This window comes from Condylostylus longicornis, unplaced genomic scaffold (genome assembly GCF_029603195.1).
Source record: "Condylostylus longicornis isolate FDR11 unplaced genomic scaffold, ASM2960319v2 ptg000004l, whole genome shotgun sequence".
NCBI classification, from domain to species: domain Eukaryota; kingdom Metazoa; phylum Arthropoda; class Insecta; order Diptera; family Dolichopodidae; genus Condylostylus; species Condylostylus longicornis.
The window spans coordinates 10,286,660-10,313,307 of record NW_026577973.1 but is presented as its reverse complement, the minus strand read 5'-3'; the positions used below and the strand labels follow the sequence as shown (position 1 = coordinate 10,313,307).

The window sequence follows — 26,648 nt, the reverse complement described above, 5'->3', positions numbered from 1 at the left end:
GAGAGAGCGTGGAGCTGAAAGAAAATTTTCTTCTAACGAAATAAACAATTTATAGTGTCCAAAAGCTTTTAAAAGTCCAGGCTCTTACAACCTTCGGTCTAGACAAAAAACTATTTCAAAAATTTGGAAAAAACGGGTTATAGATAAGGATAAATTTTAAGGGCCATTTTGTTTTTTTAAAGTTCAAGTATTTTATGCTGCGGTAGAAGAAACCAGCCACTGTTTTTCTGCATTTTCAAAATTTAAAAAATGTTTTTAGTTTCGCTGCCAAAAATAGTTGAAAATTGACATTTTGAGAGATCTTTGAGTTATAACTTTTAAGAGAAGGGGGGACAGTTAAAAACTCATCTTTCTATAAAAATTTAGATTTCCATCTTCAATGATGTAGAAGTTTTATAAACATGTTCACGAACGAACGGACGGACAGATTAGCACTTTTTTCCAAATCTTTTTTTGGAAAAGTGCTATGAAGCAAGTAAATGAAGCAAGTCTATTTTAAAAATGTTTCAAATAGCTTATCATATTGAACTTTAACTGTGTATGCTGCTAAAATATTTAAAATATAAGAAAATCTAATAGTTTAAAAATAATGGCTGGTGGCAATACTTTATTTTGAAATACAAAATTAGTCTACATGGCACTAAACAGGTTATTATCGCGAATTTGATTTACTTCGACCATGGTACGGATTGATCTACTTTTGGGATATATCAGAGCTCGAGAACTGCACTTTCTAGAGGGTCTGTTTTACCATTTTGAAGAAAATATTCAACCACTTTACATGAAATTTCAAATATGAGCTATGCTCGGCCATTCGCAAAACCTCCTAACTTTTGGAAGAAATCAAGCATCAGCAACTGCACGTTTAATACGGCCCAAATATACATTTTTGCGTATACAAAGAGAAATAATCAACCGATTCTTCGTGTTAAAACAATGAACATGTAAATTTTTTGGAAAGATCAGGGCTCGAAAACTGATCTGCTGGCCGATTTTACATTTTTCACCATATCTACGGGACGATTTGATGGAATTTCTTGAAATCTGATATTTGAATTCTGGTTGTTTTCCAAACTAATTGGTGAGCATTTCAGGGAATTCGGGTAGCACAAAGCGAAACTCTGCTAAAAGTCAAATTTACATTTTTCTAGGTATGTTAACTATAATCTTACTAATGCCCCGAAAATTAGAATGAAGTATTTAACAGACATTTTAATAATATTCTGTAAAACTTTTACTTAACTAGGCAATACACAATGCGGTCGGTTATGTGCTAACCACATCAGATTTTTTGTTTTGAAAAACTGAGATAGAAAATATAGAAAGCTTCTATACTTTATTCAAAACTATAAATTAAAAAGCTAAAATAGTATAAAGGGACGACAGTACTGAAACCAGATTTCTAATTAATTTGATCAATTTTACAAAAAATGCGTTTGTAAGGTTATTTACAACTTGGAAGGAGCAAAATCTTGCTAAAAACGAAAATATAACGTATTTCTTAGAATATCTAAGAATTATATAGTTAAGATTTTTTTCCAATAACATTTAAATGATGACTAACAATTAATTATAAGGAACAGTAGAAATGCAAATTAGAAGAAGAAAATTGTTCTAAATAGACCATACATTTGAAGAGGATCGAAAATATTTAATTGAAGTGAAATTCTAAAATTGAATACACAGAAAACATGAAAAATCAAAAGAAGTTTTAAAACAGCAACTATTGAGCCAATGGAAAAAAATTATACATTACGAAAAATTATAATAGATTAGCGGAACTTTAACTCATCTGGGAAGTCTAAATTCCTCTTAATTTTCTCCTATCATTTCGCAGTATAACCAGTGAATACTTTTTTAATACCATTTTATTAAAATAAAATACTTTAAGTGCATATCATAAATAAAACTGCTGAGAAATGTAGCAAAAAAAGTTTACGTATGTAAAAATTAATCTTAAAATGTTACTGCACCCATTCGCTAAAACTCATTCATTTATTCTTTCTGGCTATTAGAGCTTGAATTTACAGTTTTAATTATTGTGAATTTTAATAAACAAACTGACAATTACAATTTTTAGGAAAAAAAAAGTTTTTTTAGAAGTTCTTGTTGAAGAAATTTTGAAACAAGCATAATGTTACTAAAATTTGAAGTTTTTTTGCAGTACAATAAACTTTGATAGAAATATTGTTTGTATTAACATAATTATAAATAAAGAAACTTTCTAATATTGTTCCTCTTACACTTGCACAGCTATGCTGTACATAATATTTCTAGTTTTCAAATTTTTATTGAGAGAAAATGTTAAAAAGATAGTTAAATCAAATAAAATACGTCCTGGCAATTTGCTCCCGGCACCTTTTTTTCGAAACTCAAATCTACTTCAAAATTTTTCGTTTAATTTACGAGAAGTTCAGCTATAAATTATTAATGTAAAAGTATTTCAAATTTTTTTTTGTTTGATTATTTCAATATAATTCGATTAATTTGTTATTTTATTTTCCTCCTATGGGGTTTATATGCGTATGTGTATGTACATATTTCAATAATTTCTAATTTTCTGATATTATATAATAAATAATGTCTAACATTTATAATTTGATATTAACTTAGTATTAATATTTAATACAATTTATTCAAGTAAAATTATTAAAACAAAAAAAAATTGTTAGCACATATAATAGAAAACGCAAATCAAAAGTTAAAATAAATATTTGAAAAGTTTTACTGTGAAATCTCTTTCGTCTCTTCTCTTGTGCCTCCAAACAGAATAGGAATTTAGAAATATTTTGCGAAATTATTCCTCTAACTATAATGTTAAGGAGAAAAAAAAGCTGTTAAAATGTCAAAAAAATTTTCATCAGTGCTTTCTAGGAGATGTACTTAGGTTATGAGGAGATGTACCTAGGTTAAATTGTAGTGCTAAATTTCAGTATTAATTGAACTTTTAGTGTTGGTTAACATGAAGAAACTTTGGTACAAAAAAAATACTGAAAATTGAGATAATAGGTTTTCTTTAAAATGCTTAATACCCATCTGCAGCCCACTCAACATCAAAACGCAGCCCATCATTCTCTTTACAAGAAAAAACAATATTCGAATGTGACCATTAAAATTTGAAAATTTTTTTTCAATAAAGTTTTAAGAACTCAATCATAAATAATATAGATATAGGTACATAAAATTCCCTACATATTTATTGTTTATCAAAGTAAAAACATCCATAAAATCTGTTGAAAATGTCATTTCTTCTTGTATATGCAAATAATATAAGAAATTCAAGTGGTCTATTCTCATACTCACATAGTACATATTTGCATACAACCCACAAAAGTTTGCCGACTATGGGCTTAACCAAATCAAATTTTTCTTCATCAATTTTTGTTTCACATATGTTAATGGTAATAACAATGTCAAGAGCATTGCCACGATTATAAATAAGTGAAACGATATAAGTGAGTGTCATACAATTAACAAGGTCTATTAATTTAATATTGTCACATTTTTTAAACACATTCCTTGCATTCATAGTCATATATAAATGACTTAATACTAAGTTTAGTTCAATTTCATATAGATTTATTACGTTTTTTCCGCTATTCGAAACTAAAACCAATCTTTCTAATGTCACTCCTCTATTATAGTGAAAAACAGAAAAAATAAAAGGATCAAAATGATGATATACATTTATATGTATTAATTATATCGCTACTATTACATGTAATAATTAGAAAAAATTAGATTTACTAGGTTGTAACAATAATCAATGAATTTGAAGCCTGGGACGTAAAAGTTTATAGAAAAAAATTATTTACATTCAACATGACACCATAAAATAATTGAGATTTTTGTTTTATTTCACTTATCAAAAAAATATGTAAGAGTAAATTGTATACACTACATACACTACAATATTAATTTATATATAGTATATTACATTACTTGTACTTATCATTATAATGTGTACATACATATATTTTCCATATACATATTAGTACATGTAAATATGTAAAATTTAATGGAACTAAATGTTTAACATACACCAGTTGTGAACAAGAGTAAAAATATTATTAAAATATACACATTATATAATGGGGTGGGTAAAAGTTAATCTAGTATGGTGAATAAATGTTTTTATTTTGTCATATAACCATTACCGTTCTACATATTATACGTTATAATATTAAAACTAAAGAATTTTATTCTATCGGGTAACATGTATGTAAATATTTAACAAAATAATGTTAAAAAAGGTTAATGTAAAAATAAATAAGAATTTTTTTTTCTTCTTTTTTTTTGCTATTTTATTTTCTGTTTGGTAATGTCGTAGGGAGCAAAATTTGTATGCTCTTAGAAAACAAATAAAGTAAATACGAAATTATTATAAAAATTTATGTGACAAATTATCTGATAATAAAATTGCATAATGCACATTTTATATTTTATTATTAAATAAATATTGATTCACAAACACATTTAATTAAAAGAAAAAATTGAATGTTAACAACAAGGAAAAACTCTGTTAGTGGAATTATTTTAGCTGTCCTCTGATTTTGTAAAAATGAATTAAATTTTAATATGAAGCAAATAATTTTGAACTAGTACAATTTTATTAACGCCATTTGAGTTAAATTATTTCTGTATTCGTATAAGTGAAAAAACTTTACAGTTATAATTTTAATTCTAGAATTTCGGATTCTATTAATGGAAAGGGGCACCGGCGACTAATATGGCATACTATATTTACTTAGACAATATTTACAGTATAAAGTTAATTATTATTCCAATTTTAATAAAGACTTCAACAGACAGCTTGAGAAATTCCATTGATCCTCTGGCAACCTTAAGTGAAATGTGTATGCTGCATAGAAATTATAATCTCATAAGTTTATTTCAAAAATATTTTATAAAACTTTGTGAGAAAATCTTTATACGAAATTGAAAATTATGAATTTTGTTTTTTCATAAAATTTTATATAAACGTTTTATTTCATACATACGTACAAATACTGTATTATTGAGCTTTAAAAATTTAAAGGGTACATTATTGGTATAAAGGTAACATACACTAACCTAAATTTAAACCTACCTATGCATTTATTTTATATTGGCAAGAAAGTAAAAATAACAAAATTTTAATTTAATAAAATTCTTAAAATATTTTACATACTTATAGTTACATTTCATTCTTCAAAACTTATTGTTATGTAAAAATTTGAAAAATCTATAAAATTTAATTAAAATATTTTGGAAATTTTCAAAAATCCTTTTTATTTTAAATTTAAAATAGAAGTTTTGGAAATAAGTACAAAAATATAACGAGACTATTGATTGTTCTCGCTTTCATAAAATTTATATGCAAGCCATATGGGCTTGGAATAAGAGAACGTAAATAACGTAATGTACTCATGTAAAAAAAAATTAAATTAAAAATTAACTTTATTTTTCAACAATAATTAAAACAAAACCAAAAATTTTGAAAATATAATCCTGCAAATTGTCCTTACACGCGTAAAGAAATTTTTATACCACATAACATTGATTTCATCCTAAATATATGCAATTTTTTTCAAAATTGAAATTTACTTTTTATAATTCGCTCGAAATATTTTAAAAGAGGATTTTTATCGGCCCTAATGTTAATTAAAAAATAGTGCTTGAAATTTAATAAAATACTTTTATTTTTGCTTTAATTATTAAATTTTTTTTATAGCTACAATATTATGATAAAAAATATTCGGGAATAATTGCGATTTTAATGTAGAATGTAGAGGAAAGTACAAAATAAGCAAAAGTTTCCTCCCTCATTTTTTTGAGGAAAAACAAAAACCCTATATATAAGTGAATAATTAATCAAAAACTGTAATAGATGTACGTATAAATTGTCAAATTTTTATACATAAATATATATACATAATAGAAAATGAAGTCTCTATATACTATAATAAGATTTGTAAATTAGAAAAAGCCTTAATTTTTTTTCTTCGTATATGATTAATGACCACTTTTTATACCTTTAATAACGTAATATAATTTATGTATATATATGTATATATATAAGTATACATAATTCTAATCTTTACATAAATATGTTATCCTCAAGATATTAAAAATTGTACTTTTATAATATTTTGTTATTTTAATGATTTCATCTTTTTAGTACCCTATAATAAAGTAATATTAATTTCCATAAGAAGAAATTTTTGTTAGGAATATATTAATGGGCAAAAAATAAATTTTATTAAACATACACTTTTATACAAATATTACTTAAATTATATTATAATTTACAACCATGTTTAAGTGCTTATATAGTGGACAATATAAAGAGAAAAATCAAGAAATTGTAAGAGTAACATTTTGACTTAAAATTGTTTTTATTGTTTCAACATTAAATTTTATTATGAGAGTAAAACTCTACAATTTTCACTGAAATAAGTATTACACTTGGAGATTAAATGTAATTTTAAGCTTTCTTAATATTAATTATAAAATCTTTTTTGATTTTTCTTTAAATATTAAGAAAATTTTATTAAATAATTCTGATTAACTTATCATAATATATCTTCATATTTTCTAATGGTTTTATTTCAACAAATTTCAAAAATATTACAAAAATTTCTGAAATTATTCACAAGGAAATAAAAATTGATCTGACAAAAACTTATACATTAAATATGATATAAAAAACTTTTGAATTCTAAAATATATTTGAATAAAACTACTTCTGATATAAGCTCTAGTTATCCGATTTCACCGTATATCCTTGAAGTTCAAAATAACTACATTTAATTAAAATACTTGAACAAAATTCACCTACAAAATTTTCATAAAATTAATTTTATCTTAAAAGTTCTAAAGTAAATATAAGATGCTTATTTTAGAATGTATACAATACGAAAATATCCATATAGAACATAAGTGATAAAATTAAGAAAATTTTTGGACAAGACAAGATTATGAAAATATCTTCTAAATTCTTACATAAAATTTTAAGAAAGTGGTAAATTTCTAGTTAATGTTTGTATAAATTGGACTCTTGGTAGAGGATAATTTTCTGGAGCTTGAAATCTATTCGTTAGTTTCATTGATTAAAATCCAAAAATATGTTAACCTTCAAGATATTTCGTATATTCGTGATCTAAATTGTAATATTGATTCTTAGTCAACACTTGTAAGTTGTAAGCTTGACCAGCTTTCATGTTTCCTAAAAATTTTTTTAGTTAGTTTTAAAATTAAAAATTAAAATATTTAATGTCATAAAAATTCTTAAATTATTTATATAACTAAGATGTGATCGAAAATTAAAATGTGGCGTTCAATATAAATTGAGTTGCGAATACCTGATTTTCTTGAAAAGTTATTCTCGGCCTGTTAAAATATTAGATGAAGCCTATAACTTGATATATACCTCAAAAGTTAATCAATAATTTATTTATTTTTACAACCATAAAATTAAGAGATCATGAAAATTTTTTAAGTCAGAATTGAGATGCATAAGGTCAGACTGAGCGACAAACTCACATTCTATGATAAAAATAATGTCTTGATGCTTCCATAATATCAAGCAATATATTTCCGTGTTGAAAATTTAATATATGTATCATCATAATACCTCCATTATTAAAAATGAATAGTGCACAAATAGTATTCAAAAGTTGGAAAATGTACAATATTTATTTATTTTTCCATATTTTTATAGTAAAGTGTCCTTTTTAATAACTTTTCATTATTTTACATTTTCGTCCTTCAAATAAAAAGTTAGCAAAATTATCAAACATTAATAAATTTTTTCTTAATTTAAAAACCTTAATAAAATTCATAACATTATTTCACTTGATAAAAAGTGTATGTCATAAATGATTACATTACTCATTTCAATTAGAATATTTTTATAAATTTCGAATTTTATTAATTCCTAAAGCTAATAATCATAAATAAAATATTCAATTTAATAAAAAATTTCCTTAATAAATTTCTACCGTATACACATAATAATGTTATAAAAGCATCAACGGAAAGAAAACAAAAAAAAATTTATTGACCAACACAAACAAACGCAATAATGTTTATAATATTTATGTATATACTCGTATGCATAGGTAGACGTTAGTTTTATATATAATCCTTTTTGATAAATTATGGTTTTATTTTAATATTAAAGAATCGATATAAAATAAAATTATTCTTCTTTTATACGTTTTTACTTTATAAATATAAATAAAAAATTTTCTTTATATACATGTATGTATATACCGTAATATTTTACCGCAAATTGAGTGTGTGAATATGTAATGAGTAATATTGCCGTTACCGCGTATAAATAATAAAAAATTTCATTTACCTGAAATATATTATTTCCTTCGGAATTTAATATCATAACACATTGATCGAAATGATGATGTTCCATTGTTGATGTTGTATATAATATTGCTAGAGGACTTTCAGTTTTTGTTTGAAATGCATTATTTGTACCACGATGATCTAAATCATGACAGAAACATGCAACTAATAAACCTAAAATTTCTAAATCTGTCATAAAACGTTCCATTTTTCCAGTTTTCATCATTGCAAACATTGTTTGAGCAACATTTAATGCATGACGCCAATTATGATATTTTACGGGACGATAATTTTTTCGTACACTCAATACCCAACGGCATAATACCTAAAATAATAATAATAATAACAGTAATAAAAAATAAGTAAAAATAAATTTAAAAATATTAATACAAAAATTTTATTTTGAAAATGTAAAAGCAATTATTATTAATTTTCGATTTTTCCAAGAAATTAAGGATATAAAACAAAAATTGAATTATAATAAATTTAATTTAGAAAATTTTTGTGAATTGTACAACTTATTATCCCTTTATAGTTAATTTTTTTTTATACCCTGCAACTTTGATATGTTGTTTGTAACTACTTGAAGGAGTCATTTGCGTTATATATATAATCTAGCTCAGTGTTCTGAGCTTAAAATTCTGTGTTAATTAGGATCTGCGTTAATTCCGCCCGTCTGATCGCACACTGTTTAAAAAAACAAATAACGCAAACAATACCAAACTTTCACAAACTGTTTCTTTTCTGGCAAAGGCCGAACCCAATTGTGACTAGACGAATTCCGCCAACGGGATCGGGTAGATGCTATAATACTCCAAAAACTAATCAAATTTAAATTTATAAAACTTGACAGTCGTGTGCCCATTTACAGATCGCACATATCCCTGAAGTTTATGTGGAATGGCTGGTTTAATACCGATGCACAATAATAAAGTTAGATTCATGATATTTGACAATTATTTGTCTAATTATGGCCCAGACGTATCTTTAAAGATTTTTGTGGAATTGCTAGACAAGTTCAAGTAATCATACTATACAACTATGAAAGCTGATTCTAAATATTTCAATGAGAAAATTTTATACTGTCAAGATGCAGGGTATAATTCCGTCAGTTCATATCGACTGAAAAGTTTATGCTTGTTGTATTTTCAGTCGGAATAACTTGAATAGTAATGAAAATATATTTCGAAAACTTTTTTTTAAAATAAAATTTAAAAAGAACTGGAAAGAACAATTTTTTTTCATTTTTGCTTTGAATTTAAATTTTTTTTTGTGAAATAATTTTTACAATATTTTATTCGAAAAACTTTTAGTTATAGCTATTAGTGCTCTTGTATTTTCAAGCGAATTAAAGGACTTTATGAAGAATATAAAAAAATTTATACTTACGTCATAAGGTATGTGAAATTGTTGAACTAAATTGCATTGAAGGAACATTCTTATTGCAGCTCTACATGTATCATCTTCATTGAGATCAAAATCTGTGTGAATATGAAAAAAACAAGAACCAATAATAATTTCAATTGTAAGTTAACAATTCATTTTCTGATAACTATTAAGTAAGTAGTTAAATACGAAAAAAAATAATGATGTCGTCATTCTTATTATGTTCGTTCATTGTTCTTATTTTCAGTTTTTGGTGGCTTTAAGAAAAAACTTACTACAATTGGCGATATAGAAATGATTCAAAAGAATGATTAAATTAATTTGATTTAGTTTTTTCTTAAAACGACGAATTTTTATTCATTTGCAAATTAGAGAAAAATTATTCATGTTTATGTCAGCAACTTAGAGGTAGATCTACGAAAATTTTATATTTTAATATTTTAATGCTCTTGAAATTTGCATTTGTGGTACTGAGTACGCATAAAAAGAGCGCATTTAAAACATTATTGTAGATTTAATAAGAAATGATAACGGTAGCAAAAAAGTTGTCCCAATATATTGCTCTAACTTCAACATCTTCCAAGCTGCTTGGAATTGTGGATATTTGTCAGATAGAATTTTTTTAAATCTAATTTTTTTTTTAATATTCTAAAACTAGCTTCAGTTTTAAAAGAGCAGAAATTGCAATGAACTGTCGCCCAAGAGTTTTAACTTCAATAATTCTTTAACTATATAAAATAATAAAATAGAAATTTTAAAACGCATTGTTACCCGTATTTACTTACCGATAAACTTAAAACTATATAAATTATACACTTCAGCTGATCTTATTGTATCCGAAACTAATTTTGATGTTTGTTCAGGTGTTGCTGTTGCATGATATGATAAACATTCTAATGCAACTTTTTGTTTTGCCATTAACTTACACGCATTTTCATACATTTGAGTATTATGTATACCAAGACCACAAAATATTGCAAAAGCTTCAAAAATTGAAACATCTGAATCAGTAAATGGTAATCCATTGCCCTGAAATTAAATAAAAGATTAATATTAAATAAATTTAGCATTACTGCTTCAAAAATTTCATAATATCAAAATACATGAAAAATTTCATATGTCAAAAATAATTGCCTACAGGGTGAAAATTAAAAAGGGCGTTAATTTAATGGTCAAATTTGACGAGTTGTGGTAAATAATTTTATTATTTTTATGGCATGGAATTTACTGTTAGCTTTGTCGTGTTATGGAAATTTGGAAAACTCTTAAATGCGTGGAAATAATTTCTTCAAGGAAAAGAATAGCCTGTAACACAACTAAAATAGTTATTTTTACTACAAAAATAATAATAACAAGCTATTAAATTTTTCTTTTTTTTACTTAGAAGACTTCAGTCTCTTAGTTACTATTTTCATTGGAACAATGCATTTACTATCCAAAACAGTATAACAATATTGAAGAAGAATGTTGCTCTCTTGAAGTTTCCTTTTCTATTCTAAATGGCAAAAATCCATTATTCTTATATGATATGAAGTTATTATTATGCTCTCCTTTGTCTTATATAAAAAATATTTCTAGGCACTATTGTTTTATAGCCTGAAGGCTACGTAAAAAACTTGAATTGAATTCAACTTTTTATAGCATCTTCCTCTTTATAAATTTAAAGAAGCATTTTCTTAATGAAATTAGCTTTTTTTGTTTGTTAATAGGTTATAGTTTCTTGGTTTATATAATAAAAACACAAATTTAAAATGAACATTTACAGATTTCGCCACTTAGTTTATTTAAAAATATATTTTATATAGCCTATGTTTCCTCATTAAAACCAGTAAACAAGGTATTGAAACTATATTATTTATTTTACATTAAATTCGTTTGTAAAATACAGACGGATATAGACGGTTTGTAAAATACAGTCTAAATTGACGGATTGGCAGAGGCCAACTTAAAGACTCAAGTCATCACACTCATAAAAACTTTCTGTGACATGCTACAGTAGAAACACCTTTTAAGTGGCATTTAACACACAAGTGAACCAATGTTTACTAGTCAATGCTTCGCAATACTGTTTAATATGCTAAGCTATCTCATCTTTATCATGAAGATGCACATGTTATCCGAATTTGTGCTAGTGATATATCCCAGTCTGCAATATGCTAGGCGGAATCCAACTCACAAGAATCACCTAGTTCTTTTAAGAGACGGCTAGAAATGAAGAGGTTTTCTTGTCTGATTTCCAGCACTCGATCCTCCTGTTCCATTTGCTTCGGCCCAAACATTTTCATATAACAACCCAAGAAATCATAAAAAGGTTTTTATAAATAAGGAAAGCATGATCATAGAATTATAAAGTTATTTTATATGAATTTCGAAAATTAAACAGAAATTCTTTACAAGTTCGAAATCAAAATTGTGTTATTAATAGAAGAATAATGACCTGCGAATTTCGAATGTTATAAGAAACCAAATTATATTAGTCATAAAACCAATAAGCGATCAGATTAATGTCTGAACTTTATGAAAAAATCATTTTGTAGTTGGTCCATTGAAAAAGAAATTTTCATATGTTATTTTTTTCCTGTAATTCAATGTAAATTACAATAAGGTTTCTATTAATGCTTTCTATTTAATTTTACATATAGACAAAAAATAAAAATAAGCGAGACTTGCAAAATTAACTAAGAACTATTGAAACGAAAAACTAAAAATATTTTTATCATAAAATATGAATTAAAATTTATCTATCTGAAAAATTTTCTCTTTTATTGTACGCTAATTGCAATATTTTACATTTTATTCTTAAAAAATTTTATATATTATATACGTTATGCTAAACCGGTGTACATCCATTAAAAAAACCAAAAAAACCAATATGAAATATTAAAGAGAAATAAAAATTAAAGAAATAAAGAGCAAAAAAACAAAAACACAGGATACTAAAAATAAAATATCGCGGTTCCGCAAATTTTCTTCTATATTATTTTTTCACGAATAATATACACAATTATTATGTACATAAATATACATAAACGTAAAACCGCAGTTTCATACACACACAACACCAATATTTTTTCTATAATAGATATGACAGGGTGTATTTAATATAAAAACTTCTCAAGGATAAAATAATTTTTATACTCGAAAATAAATTAAAGAATTTTCTCTAAAAATATAAAAAGAAAAAGAATAATGAGAAACAAGAAAAACAAAAAAAACCAGAATAAAACTTAAACTAAAATAAATTATAAAATGACGTGGCAAGATAACCGGTTTCACATCTCTATATTTTTAAAAGAAAAATTAAGAATACCTAGAAGAAAACCAACAAAGAAAAATATTATAAAAGTGAAGAAAATAAAAGAAATTTGAATGAAAAATTGGTTTGCAAAGTAGCACATTTGTAAGTAACATTGTTGTTGTACAAAACAACACTTCCAATAAAACCAGCCTATGTGATATGCAGCATTATTTAAGATAAGTAGTTATGTACGTTTACTCTGACTGACTTAGCGTGGATGACTTTGGTACGGAAAATAAATGTCAAATCTAAATTATCCAAAAGATTCACTTAATTGATACCCTGGCCAGTGAATAAACATTAGTTTTCTTAAATTTCTTTCTTCTATTTGTTCCCATATTTTCTATTTGTTCCCATATCCCATTTTTTCAGTAGTTTACATGAAAATAACATTGGCCGTATATAAGCGAACTCCGTTTTATTTTTAATTTTATTTCTGAACTGTGAGTTCAATGGAGTCACGGAATTGAATATGTAATGTTTGCTGTTATAATAAAGCCAGTTAGAAGCAAGTATTTTTTTAACAGTAAAATTTAATTATTCTCTTAATTGCATAATTTTTTCATTTACTGACTACACTTAAGAGAAAACGAAATTAAAAGTGCCATTATCCTTAATAAATGGTTAAATTTTTCTGAAGTGCGCTTTCTCATAAAAATTTGTTTTGATAAAAGGCTGAAATTATATTAGTACAGACATTGTCGTTTCAGATGGACAAAGTGAAACTAATAAAAAACCATTTTTTCAATGTGCTATAAAATGTAACAAGCATCTATTTTGAAAAAAACTCTTTTTTATACCCGTACGAACGTATGTTCGAAGGGTATACTAAATTTGCCTTACCGTTTGTAACGCTAAGAAATAACGGTGTTAGATATAGACTCAAGTGTATGTTTTTGATCAGCGTCAAATTCTGAGTTGATTTAGCTTTGTCTGTCCGTCCGTCCGTCCGTCCGTCCGTCCGTCCGAACGATAACTCAAAAACTAATTGAGCTAAGTTCACCAAATTTTCACAAATGATTTATTGTAGTAAGTGCCAGAACCCTATTTAAATTGGACGTGATCGGGGTACCGGTTCGGGTAGCTGCCATACAACTTCAAAATTTATTTGGCTATATCTCAGAAACTATAAAAGTTGTGGTATTGAAATTTCACACAAACGAATATGTTAGTAGGGCCAATGTGTCTCATAAAAGTCGTTGAAATTACTTGGCTCCTTCTGGTACCTGCCATACAACTTCAAAAGTTATTTGACTATATTTCAGAAACTATTGAAGCTATGGTATTGAAATTTCACACAAACGAATACATTAATAGGGCCAATGTGTGTCATAAAAGTCGTTGAAATTACTTGGCTCCTTCTGGTACCTGCCATACAACTTCAAAAGTTATTTGACTATATTTCAGAAACTATTGAAGCTATGGTATTGAAATTTCACAAAAACGAATATATTAGTAGGGCCAATGTGTCTCATAAAAGTCGTTGAAATTACTTGGCTCCTTCTGGTACCTGCCATACAACTTCAAAAGTTATTTGACTATATTTCAGAAACTATTAAAGCTATGGTATTGAAATTTCACACGAACGAATATATTAGTAGGGCCAATGTGTCTCACAAAAGTTGTTGAAATTACTTGGCTCCTTCTGGTACCTGCCATACAACTTCAAAAGTTATTTGGCTATATCTCAGAAACTATAAAAGCTGTGATATTGAGATTTCACACAAGTGAATATATTAGTAGGGCCGATGTGCTTAATAAAATTCGCTAAAATTTCTTGGCTCTTTCTGGTAGCTGCCATACAACTTCAATAGTAGTTTGGCACAACCAGTATTTTGAAAAACACATAGTACTGAAATTTTGCATAAATTAATATGGTAATACGGCAATTTAAAGTCATAGTCTGCCCCATAGTTAGTTATGGCACATTAGTTATTCGCACATAGGACAACAAATTCGTACGGGTATCACAGAGTTGACAAAGTCAATTCTACTTTTTTTCTCGTTTTTCTCTAATTTCTTTAAAAAACAAAAAACAACAAAGAAAAGGATGTGCATATTTATGTACACATATGTATTTATATATACTGAGTATATGTATATGAAGACATCCTTATTTATTTATACACTTTTGCTACCTATACTACTGATCCCAAGGTAGTTTTTATAAAATTATGTTTATAGATTTTTAATGAGCCTTCATTTCCTTACGTACCCACTTTGCAATTACAACACATCGACTATAATTTACAATTATTATTATTATCACTATTTAATTTTCTATATGTAAATATATATATAACATGAACTTATATACACACATCCTTACAGTGAAAAAGGAGGTATAGTAAAATATAAGAATGTATAAATTGTTTATTGGTGTTTTGTGTTGTGTTTTGTGAAAATTTTTTTTTAATGAAAAATGAACAACACAAAAGAGAAAAGAAAGAAAATTTTGAATTTATGTGATAATTGTGTTGTGTGAATTTTTCACATTAAAAAGTTTAAGAGCGCGACGAAATGTATAAGTATTTTTTTTTTATCTTAAATTTGTCATAAGTATTAAGTTTTTCATTCAATTTTTCTTTTTCTTTATTATTGTTTTTAAGCAGGAAAAAAATAATGAAAACTTTTAAAAATATTTTTTCATTAAATTGTTTTCGAATATTCCCAATTGAGTTTGAATATGGAGAAAGAAAATTAAAATAGCTAAATATAGAATTGATAATAAAATATTATAAAATTAAATAATTACAAAAATAAAAATATTTCGAAGGACTCTGTTAGAGTTTTTGTAGTGCTACACTATAAAAAATTTAAAGTTCATAGTTTGAGCTTTAAAATTACAATTCTGGAAGTAAGCAACAGAGACTGGGGTTTAAATTTTTTCTATGAGACAAAAAAAATCGGAATACCATATACTGTAGCTTACTGTGTTATTTACAGGGATTATTGAGAATATTATGATCGTCTGAAATTAAACATCTGTATACAAAAACATCAGTATTAATAATTTTAATATTTAATCCTTTAAACTTTCATATGCTTCTTTCCACAATTTGGAATTGAACGTTAGTCCTTCTTGAATGAAAAGCCAATATTCAATGCAAATCCAATACTCAATGTGTTTTTCTTTGTATACTAAAAAAATTTTTTAATTTCCTGTAAAAGTTGCTTTTTTATATTTAATTGATTTTATTTTCCAGTTAGCAATATAAATATCATGTTTTTTGAAGTTTTTTCCATTCAAATGGTGAAAAACAAACAATACACGCTTTGCTTTAATATATGCAAATGCAGGGAAAGTAGTCAACATACGGAATATGATAGAGCTCAAGGGAGGTTCAGATTGGGTCAGATTACGAAAATTGTCTCGCTATAGAGGTAAAAATATGAACAGAATTTACAAAATTAATAAAATTTATTAAATCTTTCTTTATGGTACTCGTATTTATTTTAAAATTTTAAGCTGCAATCGCAAGACCAAAGACAAATTTTGAACTCAATTTGAACTTGTCGATTTGATCAATAAAGTAATGCAAATTAATTTTTTCGGATTATTTCCTTTAAATTGGCCAAAATTTGTGGAAAAGTTGATCAAAATTAAATTATTCTTCCAAAAATTTACATAGAACAACATGTTGATCCAATTGAATTTTTATTGCCATTCTTAGTTACAAAGTTGGGTCGAAATATGTATTTTGAATCAAAACGATTTTTCCTAAAATAAGCGCTAATATAATTAAAAAACTAATTTACCAATATTCCTTGAATAGTTCACTGAAGTAAAATTTTTAAATTGAAAAAATTTATATTGAAGGACATAAAGTCAAAAATTTTATTAGAGGGTATGGAAGCAATGTAAGAATGAACAAGTCTACAATAAGTTGTTCATAATTATTATGAAAATAAAAAGCTCCATCAATCTTATTAAATTATTTTACATGCAGCTGCTATCCGAAATATAAAATTTATTAAGGTACATTTGTATATTGTACATACATATATAAATTTTTGTTATTATATACAAAACTGAAAATATTTCAACATATGAGATCATCGTATTAAATAATTAGTTTTCTTACTAAAGTTTGTTATGATTGTTGTGAAAAATTCTTCAATTTGCTTCTAATGATTCTTTATATTGCTTAAGAGCGTACTCAATATGAGGGCAAAATCCTAAATATTTTGAAAAATATCCAACACTTTTATATGAAAATCTTAATTTGTAAGAGAACAATTAACAAAGTTGGGTCAAACCAATGGTTTGTATTGTAGCACTTTTCCCTTAAACAAGTGAAAATACTGCTTTTAAATACTGTCTATGTGTACCTACCACACTATTAAAATTATTTTCATTAATATACGAAACTATTTCTATGATTGCATATATTTAGGATGAACGATTTATGCAGTCTTTGAAATAGAGCAAAAATTAATGTGAAGAGGGGTTAATATAAAGAGAGGACGGACGGACAGTGTGAAACTAATAAGCGCTTTTTTTCAAAAATTTTTTGGAAAAGTGCTAAAAATTAATAACCGAAATAAAAGAGAAAAATTAATGGAATAAATTGATGAAATTAAGAGTGAAACAACAATTTAAAGATTTTAGTCGTTTATCTCTTTCATTTATTCGTTATTATATTCTCATTATTTATTCGATTTTACTCGCCTCTTTCTCTCGAATGAAAGTACTTTAAAGATTAACTCAAAAAGCAATTATTTAATACCGCTAAAAATTAAATAATCAAGAATGTCATTTTTGCAGATTGGTTGAAAATGCACCACTGTATTCGTATTAATAGTCGAACTAGTTTTAAAATTCTAATTGAATATTCAATTAAAGTTAGAAATAAAGTTTTCAATTACAGAAAAAAATTCTGCCGAAATCAATTCAATGGAAATAAAATTGGTTAAAATGAATTAAGGAATGCTGAACAGTCAGTTTTGTATAACAACATGGAGATAAACTTTCAAAGTTATACCATATAAATTTATCTGAATTTCAATGTGAGCAATCAACATATTTTATTTAAATATATAAAAATTTTAATATTAGTAAATAATTACCTTATTAATTAGTTGTGCTACACCGACAACAATTTTCTTTGCATTAACAATTGGCATACATAGTATTGCTTTTGTACTATCAATTTCACAATCACTCTGTATTTGATTATGTTCACGTACCCATTCTCTAACATCTGCAATATTTAATGTTTGTCCAGTTGATGCAACACATTGTGCTATTTGAGCTAATGTAGAATTATTTAAATCATCAACAGATGGTCGTGATACATTTGCTGCCTGATTTTCTCTACCCAATTCAAATAATACAGTAAAACGTGCTCTGGTCTTTTTCTAAATTATTAAAATAAAATAAAAGGTTAATAAAACAATAAACAGAAAGTAAACATAAAATAATTTTAATAAATAAATTAATTAAATTTTTATAAATTCAATATACCTGATTTTCAATTATTTCTTCAACTTTAACATTTTTACTTGGTCTCCTCGTTAGAGCTCCTTGATTACTAGGCTTTTCAATAATTTTCTCTAAATGACTCTATTGTAAAATGGAAATGATGTGAAAATAAAAAATTAAAGAATGTTATTTTTTTCTAAAACGTTTTTAATTAAAGATTTATTTAAATATACCAACAAGTGCTTTATTGTTGAAATTTAATTTCATATGTATATGTATAAAACTAAAGCGCACTGACGAGGTGAAAATTGTTAACTACTTTTATTTTACAAAAATTTAATTTTGTAGAATAAGGTGTATTTGCATATTTGAAAATTGCAAAGGTTTGTGTCATGGAAAACTATTTCGTTGCCACATGATTTCTAATATTATGAGTTCATACAGCCTAATATTGTGAAGTCCACTACAATTGTTTGAAATTTTTTTATATCCTGAGCTAGAATTTCTCTTATTACTTATTGCGATACTTTTAAATAGGTATTCAAAGAAGACACTGAAAAACAAAGTGAAAAACCAAGAAATAAAATAATCATTTAATAGGGCTAACGAGAAATGAGAAATTATTCTGTCTCCGATTGAGAGGTAAATATAAGTTAATCGTATAAAATTTAGGATTTAAAATATATCACAAAAATTAGTTTGATTTTCAAAATTAATGAAGAGATTTAGAATAACAAATTAACGCCAACATTGTTTAAGTATAAGTTTTCTCCTTTCCCTTCTTTTAATACGTATTCGAATCTAAATGGCATTTAATTTCCAAAAACTGTGCATTAATTTTTATGTGAAATTGTGAAGATAAGTTTTGAATAAAAAACTTATTTAGTACCTCCAAGTATACGTGTATTTTAAGTTATTGGTCATCTGCAAAACTAAACTGTGTAACTAAACTTTACAAACTTAAGGATTATATGTAAGGACAATGAAAAGTTTCACTTAACTAATTTAACATAATATTCATTCAAATTAAAAATTCGAAAATTTTAAATTTGTTAAGTAACCATTTTTCACCAATATTTCCAAATAAATTGCAAATTGCATTACTTAAGAATTCATTGAACACACTGTAATTATTATTGTATAATACTTTTCAGAGCATTTATATACGGAATTTTATTCATTTATATAGTTCTTTGTAAACAAAAAACATAATGTCAAGGAATATTCTCTTATACAAACCATATATATTACATCATATAAACACATACATATAATATATATAATACATAATGTATGTGCTTGTGTTGTCAACACTCTTCAAATAAAACAAAAGCCATATTCATAAAAATTATAAATTGAAATGAAAATAAAAGATGTCCTTTGGTATTATAAACATCCCCATAATACACATACATACATACATATTAATGGGTACGTATGTATTATATGAATATATATACAAATATGTGTAATGTATAAACAACATTATAACTATTAAAATACGGTTATATAATAAAAAAAAATTTATTTGATCACAAGTGAATTGCAATATAATTTGGATAAAAAAATAATTTAAAAATTAAAATGAGAATGCATTTTTGAATTTTTCTAATTTATTTTTGGTTTTTTCTCTTCTTACTTCTCTTATAAAATATAGATGTATGTACAGAGAGCTGAAGTTTGTTTGATGATGTAATTTTAAATTTCCCTAGAGAAATAATTTTAAGAAACCATTTTGTATAATTTTATTTTCTCTCTCTCAATTTTTGTTTTTTATTTATCATGATTGAAATTTGTATTTAAATGTTTTTTTTTTTTAAATTTTTAAGAAAAAATTTTGTTCTATTTAATATACATGTTTGTATTATAATATATGCATACATATTTATAATATTCCAATAATTTTAAAACTGTGTACATCGTACATAGTAGTATGATGGTTGAGAAGACCATGGTGAATAGAAAGGTTATGGTTACAGAACACAATATACATAATATACATTACATATGTGAATACAAAATTTAAAAGAATCACAAAATTAATCCCCACCGCCGAGGTATGCACATCAGTAAGTATTTGAAATATTTATACAGGGCGAAAAAAGATATAGTTGACCGTGTCAACTCTGTGACACATCTACGAATAAATGATTTTAAATGCCGCAGATAATTGACATTCAGTTTCATACTACTGTATTTTATGATAGTTACCTCATAAATCCACAGAATTAAAATGAGTTATACTTAAAATGATAACTACCTCACCGAATTCCTGTGCTCAAAATTTCATTTTTGTAGCTAAGAGTTTTTGGGGTATAAAGAAACATCTCATCAAATTGTTTGGCAGCTACCGCAAGCATTCTAGAATTTCAACGACTTTTATCAAACATAACCGCTCTAATAAAATATTTGCTTCTGCGAAATTTCAATACTATAGCATCTATAAGATGTAGCCAAATAAATTTTGAACTTGTATTGTAGATACCCGAACCACTACCTGGATCATATCCAATTTAAAAAGGATTCCGGCATTTACTACTAAACATATGTGTGAAAATTTGAAAGCTTAGTTTGAATTAGTTTTTGATTTATTGTTGAGGCGGACGGACAGACATGGTCAAATCGATCCAGAACTCAACGCTGATCAAAAACATACATTTATATCTATATATCAGAACACTATTTTTTAGCGTTACAAACGGTAAGGCGAATTAATTATATTCCTCGAACATACGGGTATAAAAATAATTGTAAAATTAATTCCACTATTACTTTAGTACATGTATGCTTTATAATACGTATATATGTATGTAGACACAATTTTTATACCTTAAAATTTTGGCAAGAATTCCCATATTAATTTATTTTTCTTCTTTGTAAATTAATTCCTGAAAAATTTTTTCTGTTTAAAATTATAATTTTCACTTTATCGGCTTCCATTTATATTATGCAGTATTAATAATATATTTAAAACTGGAACATTCAATTAACAGATGTGAATTCAACCATATTTAGAACAGAAATAATATTTAATGCTTTTTATCGGCTTGTTTGGGAATATTTCTCAAAGTGACCATTAAAATTGATAATTTGAATATTTAAATTGAAAAAAATCTTATATAACATCTTTCATATTACAATGACTATTGCAATTCAATTTGACTATTACAGAATCAGTTGGTAACTAAATAGAATAACATAATTTAGCTTATACTTATATTGATAAGTTTTGCACTCGGGGTGCGAAGAAATTTCAGGTATTTTTGTCATTACGTTTGTTTATGGATGGTGTTATGTGTTGGAATAATGTTATAATCAACTTATACATTCCCCATATGATAGTTAATTCCTATAGGCCACAAGTATGTAAAGAATTTAAACAAAAATCGATAAAAAATATTATTTTTCTTCGTACGTATACAAAAGTGGTTAGGGTTCATTCGATTCTCTTGGAAACATTTTTCGTTTTGGTCCTTTAGAAATTTAAAAAATCCCCGATCTAAGAATCAAATATGTAATAATTTATTATATAGAAATCCTTATTTAGTAAATCTTTATAATTTTCATATCCTTAGTTTTACTTTTTGACTTTCTTGTCTTTCTTTTAAGTTAATTTTCAAATATCCAGGAAATGTTCCAGACATATAGTTTTTCTCTTCATTCCAAACTGATTTTTTCTTTTATTTTTTCTTCAGAAAATATTAGGGTCAACTGTTTTTCATTTTACGTTTTCTGAATAAATTTCATTTTTAGGAGAGAAAAAAAAATTAAATGATTTTATTGCATATTTATTCAATTCTAAATAGAATATATGGAATTTATCTATCTATTGAACAATATTTTATATATAAATGTGTAATATTACATACCATGTATAAATATATATATATATATATATATATATTTTACATGTATAATAAATTCAAACGAGATATTTCCAGACAATAAATTACATAACGTCATGTAAGTTGGTGTGTTACTTGTGTTCGTTCTATTTTCTTCTATGCGAAAATTTTTTTTTCATTCTTGATTTGTTCTCAAAGAAAATAAAAGAGAAGAGAAGAATTTTTCAAAATACTTGGAAAATTTTTATATAGAACATTTGTTTTTCATTTTTGTTTTTCTTCTACTCATTTTCATTGTAACTTTAATTTTTTGCATTTATTTTTGATTTTTTAAGTTATTTCAGTTATTTTCTTTCTTTTTTTTTGCTCTATGTTTTTGACATTTTTAATGCAAGAACGTGATCTTTATGATAAGATATAAATTAGCTTTTTCAAACAATAAGACAATTTTTTTGTTTTACAATGTGAAATTTATAGGAAATCAAGTCGAATAAGCGCACATACATACAAGTTTTCAATACAGAAAAAATGATTCTTTTCGAGTTCCTTTTGGATTATATTTAAAAAAATTTTTTAAAAAGAAGACTTAGGTCTGAATTTACTATAAGTTTTTCAGTTACTTTGCTAAACTACTGATTTATTAAGTCATGTAAATTTAAGCTTTCCGAAAATTTTTTAAAATTATGATTAGCAGGATTAATATGTTTCTTACATACAGAGTATTCCCTACAGCGATGAATTCGCGTTTATCGCTGTGTAGATTTTTGTTATTAAGAAGGAAAATTGGTCCACAACAGGTCTATATCGCAACCGGTTTAGAAGGTAGCAACTCTTAAATGCATTTTTTTTTTTGCTAATTTGTGTAGTGTGCAAACGTATATATCTTTGTTTGTGTTAGATAGAATGGTACATTTAGACATATACTAAAGAGAGGTAGTGCTATATGATAAATGGACAATGAAATTCATAATGCTCTTAGTTCAGATATCTGAAAGCGTTTAAAAATAAATTTTTGAAAAAATTTTCACTCATTTTATATGGCAACTATCAAAAATTTCCTTATATTTAGATCAAGCTTTCTGATTCTAATTCAAGATAATAATAGTTTTTTGCGTATCTGTTACGTTCAATAAAATATAAAATGTGTTTATTAAAAACTGATTGAATCGAAAATAAAATTTTAGGTTGTTTTCTTTTATAATTTTCTTAAAATTAAAAGTCTTTTAGTTATTTCCTTTAGAGGTCTAGAATCTGACAGCTACCGAGTGATCTCTTTTGAAGAATCAAGCTGACTATGAATTGAAATGAAGTGAAATTCAAATAAAATTAAAAAAATTGCATATTTATAGGATATTGTGAACAAATATTGTTAAAGTATTTTTTGTAAAAACACCCTAAATAATATTTGAAAGAAAGTTTCCGGTATTGATGGTCATAAGAATAATAGTAGCGGGTTCAGTGGAACAATTTTGATATTAGTTACTCAATGACATACCGTTAAACCGATAAAATCGCCTGCATCAGTGATTTTAAATAATTTTTATTAATTTTTTTTATTGTATTATTTCATTCAAATACATTACTTCATTTATCTTATTAATTTAACATGCAAGGGTGCCAACGTTTCCATACTAATGTCACGCCACGCTGTTGAATTTAACTTTAAATATCCAAATCCAATAGAAACCTAATACGTTTAAAGAATAACACAATTGTTATAATTATTTATTTATTTAAAAAAAAATATACGATATTTTCAATGATTTCATAAATATTAAAAGGATTCCAAGAGGAACACATTTTTTTTCTTTTTCAATTCCTAAAAAACCGATCGATTGTAATATCCTTATGGAAAAGGATACCTATAATAAGAAACGCACGTTTTACTATTTACTTTTTTTTATTTTCTCTATAATTTATGATTCGTATTGAAACAGAATTTATATTTTAGCGTAAATTAACGTTGAATATTAAATATGATAATAAAATTATTGATCCTTATTTTATATCCCGTTTGTAATTATTTAAGCATTGTAAAAGAACAAATCTTTCAAAGTTGAAATTTTAAATGAATACTTATTTTTCTATTTTATATATGTGCACATTAAAAATTAATAGGTTAAAAATATTAAATGCATGTATGTGTGTATGTTCGTGAACGGAAAATTAAGTCACAACAACCCACTAACAGAAAATTCTTGTAATTCTTGTGATTTAAATTTTAATCTTCCAGTTACCACTGTGGTACTTGTGTCAAAAATCGTGTTTTGATGTCTAATCTATAAACGTCTACACATGATTTATTTAAAAGAATAGAATAAACACTTAATCATATTCCAAAATATCAAAAGGATTTTTAATTAAAGCTGGGTTACAATAGATGCCGATTTACAATAGTTTTACCATCAACAGATTCATGAGAAATATTTTAAACGATCGGGAAATTTTTGTAATTTCATATTTTCTTCAATTTCATTTTTCATATCTCATACCTAAAATTTATATAAATCGAATTCTTAAATATTTTTAATAATTTATCAGATATGATATCGATTATGGTGTTGGTCTTCTTAAAAAAACAAAACAAAAACAAAATGAAAGAGAAAAACAGAAATAAAATAAGAAAATAAAAAATCAAACTTTAATGTGTATCTTCTGATACCCACTGAATTACTTTTATAGTGATCTAAAGAATATGCTGAATGAATTTCAATAGCATAATAAACAACTTGATTCCTTATTTATTTAATTCTTAATTTTAATTTTGCGGAAAATTTCCCGTTTATATCCAATGGTATGTATATAATCAATCGATCCTTATCCGAGGTTTATATTTTATCTTATTTATTTATGAGAACGTCTATTAAGGGGATGTTTATTATTTTAATAGGAACAAATATTATAAAATTTTCTTAAAAGAATATAATCAAGGTTATATAAAATTCTCATTATATTTATGTACATATATATATACATATATATGTATATATGATTCGAATTTAAAGGTTCAATAAAATTGAATGCATGAGTATTAAAAATATTTCAGGATTCCTTTTTAATTATTAATTAATTTTGTAAATATTTTTTTAAATTTTTATTTTTAATGGTTTTAAGTAGAAGGAAGAATATTATTTTCATATATGTACGTGAACATTGGATGTACATTAAATTTATATACAATTATAAATAAATCTACTCAATGTTCTTACAAAATTATCAAAATTTTAAAACACGTATGTGGCATTTATCGTATTTGTATCTTAAAATATAAAGATTTATACACGCTTAAAACGGAACCTCCAATGCTATAAGCCAGTCGTAAATCAAGTTAGGTTAAAATTGAAGTTATACAAAAATTGTTTTTTTTTTTTGTTTTTTGTAAGGGAAACATTTGTTTTCATTTGCAATGTTTAAAAATTTTTCAAAATATACAAGTATCCCAAAAATTATTTATGCATGAGGAAATTTTCGTGTTGTACTTATAATTGCAAGCTGTAAATTTTATAAAAATAAAAAAATATTTCTATATTCCTTTCAATTTAAAAAAATGATTGACGTAAGTATTTATTTTAAGCAAAAAAAATTTGTGTAATTGTTGGAGATAACTTAATACATCCCAATTTTATACTATACGGAATGACAATGGCCCTGTTTATAAAGCATGTATGTTTGAAACATATTTAAGTGAGGTCTGACAAAAAATTTTAGATTCGTCTTCTCAGAGCTCCGACTTTAAATTATAAGGAACCTGTATTATGTAGAACACCAACTACCACAAGAAATTAGTAGACTTACCCAAGATATTTGAGACTTCATTTTAAGTACATCTAAAACAATTGAAATTCCAGTTTTCAGAAACTTAAAAGAACCGTTTCCGAAAAGAATTCAAAAGGTTATATACTTCAAGGTTGCATACACTTTGTTAGTTATTGTAATTTTACTTTAATTTTAATTAAAATATTAAATTTAATTAATAATTTTAACTAATAAAATTCTTATAAAAATTTTTTCAATTTTAATAATTTTCTGGGATGTATTTAGAAATAAAAATCAATTGAAAAGACCATTTTGGATACAACAAACACACACGAAAGACAATTTGGATACAACAAACGCGAAAGAGACTTGAACTTGCTGCTCAAAAATATAAGAATTTTATGTGCTGTTCAAAATTGGTTTTGTCATTTGCACGTGACAATGAATTAAAAATTAAATATGAAAAACATTTTAGAAGTTTTCAAAATTTCTATAAGAACAAAAGCTAATTATCTCAATTATTTCTTAAATGAACCTTTGAATTCGACCATCATTACTAGCACTTCTTTTAATTTTTTTCTCATTCCCTAAAAGT

The 26,648-nt window shown here is 25.3% G+C and overlaps 1 protein-coding gene across 2 annotated transcripts in view; it reads right to left on the bottom strand.

Moving 5' to 3' along the window:
* The window catches only part of LOC129608123 (cGMP-specific 3',5'-cyclic phosphodiesterase), a 116,771-nt gene that overhangs the window by 13,108 nt on the left and 77,015 nt on the right, over positions 1 to 26,648 (bottom strand). For both annotated transcript variants that reach the window (XM_055519450.1, XM_055519455.1), the window contains 5 exons: positions 18,495 to 18,593; positions 18,098 to 18,388; positions 10,515 to 10,758; positions 9,733 to 9,824; positions 8,345 to 8,668 (listed from right to left, as the gene is read on the bottom strand). In XM_055519450.1, coding sequence (XP_055375425.1) covers positions 8,345 to 8,668; positions 9,733 to 9,824; positions 10,515 to 10,758; positions 18,098 to 18,388; positions 18,495 to 18,593 — 1,050 coding nt within the window. The remainder of the gene's footprint in view (positions 1 to 8,344; positions 8,669 to 9,732; positions 9,825 to 10,514; positions 10,759 to 18,097; positions 18,389 to 18,494; positions 18,594 to 26,648) is intronic.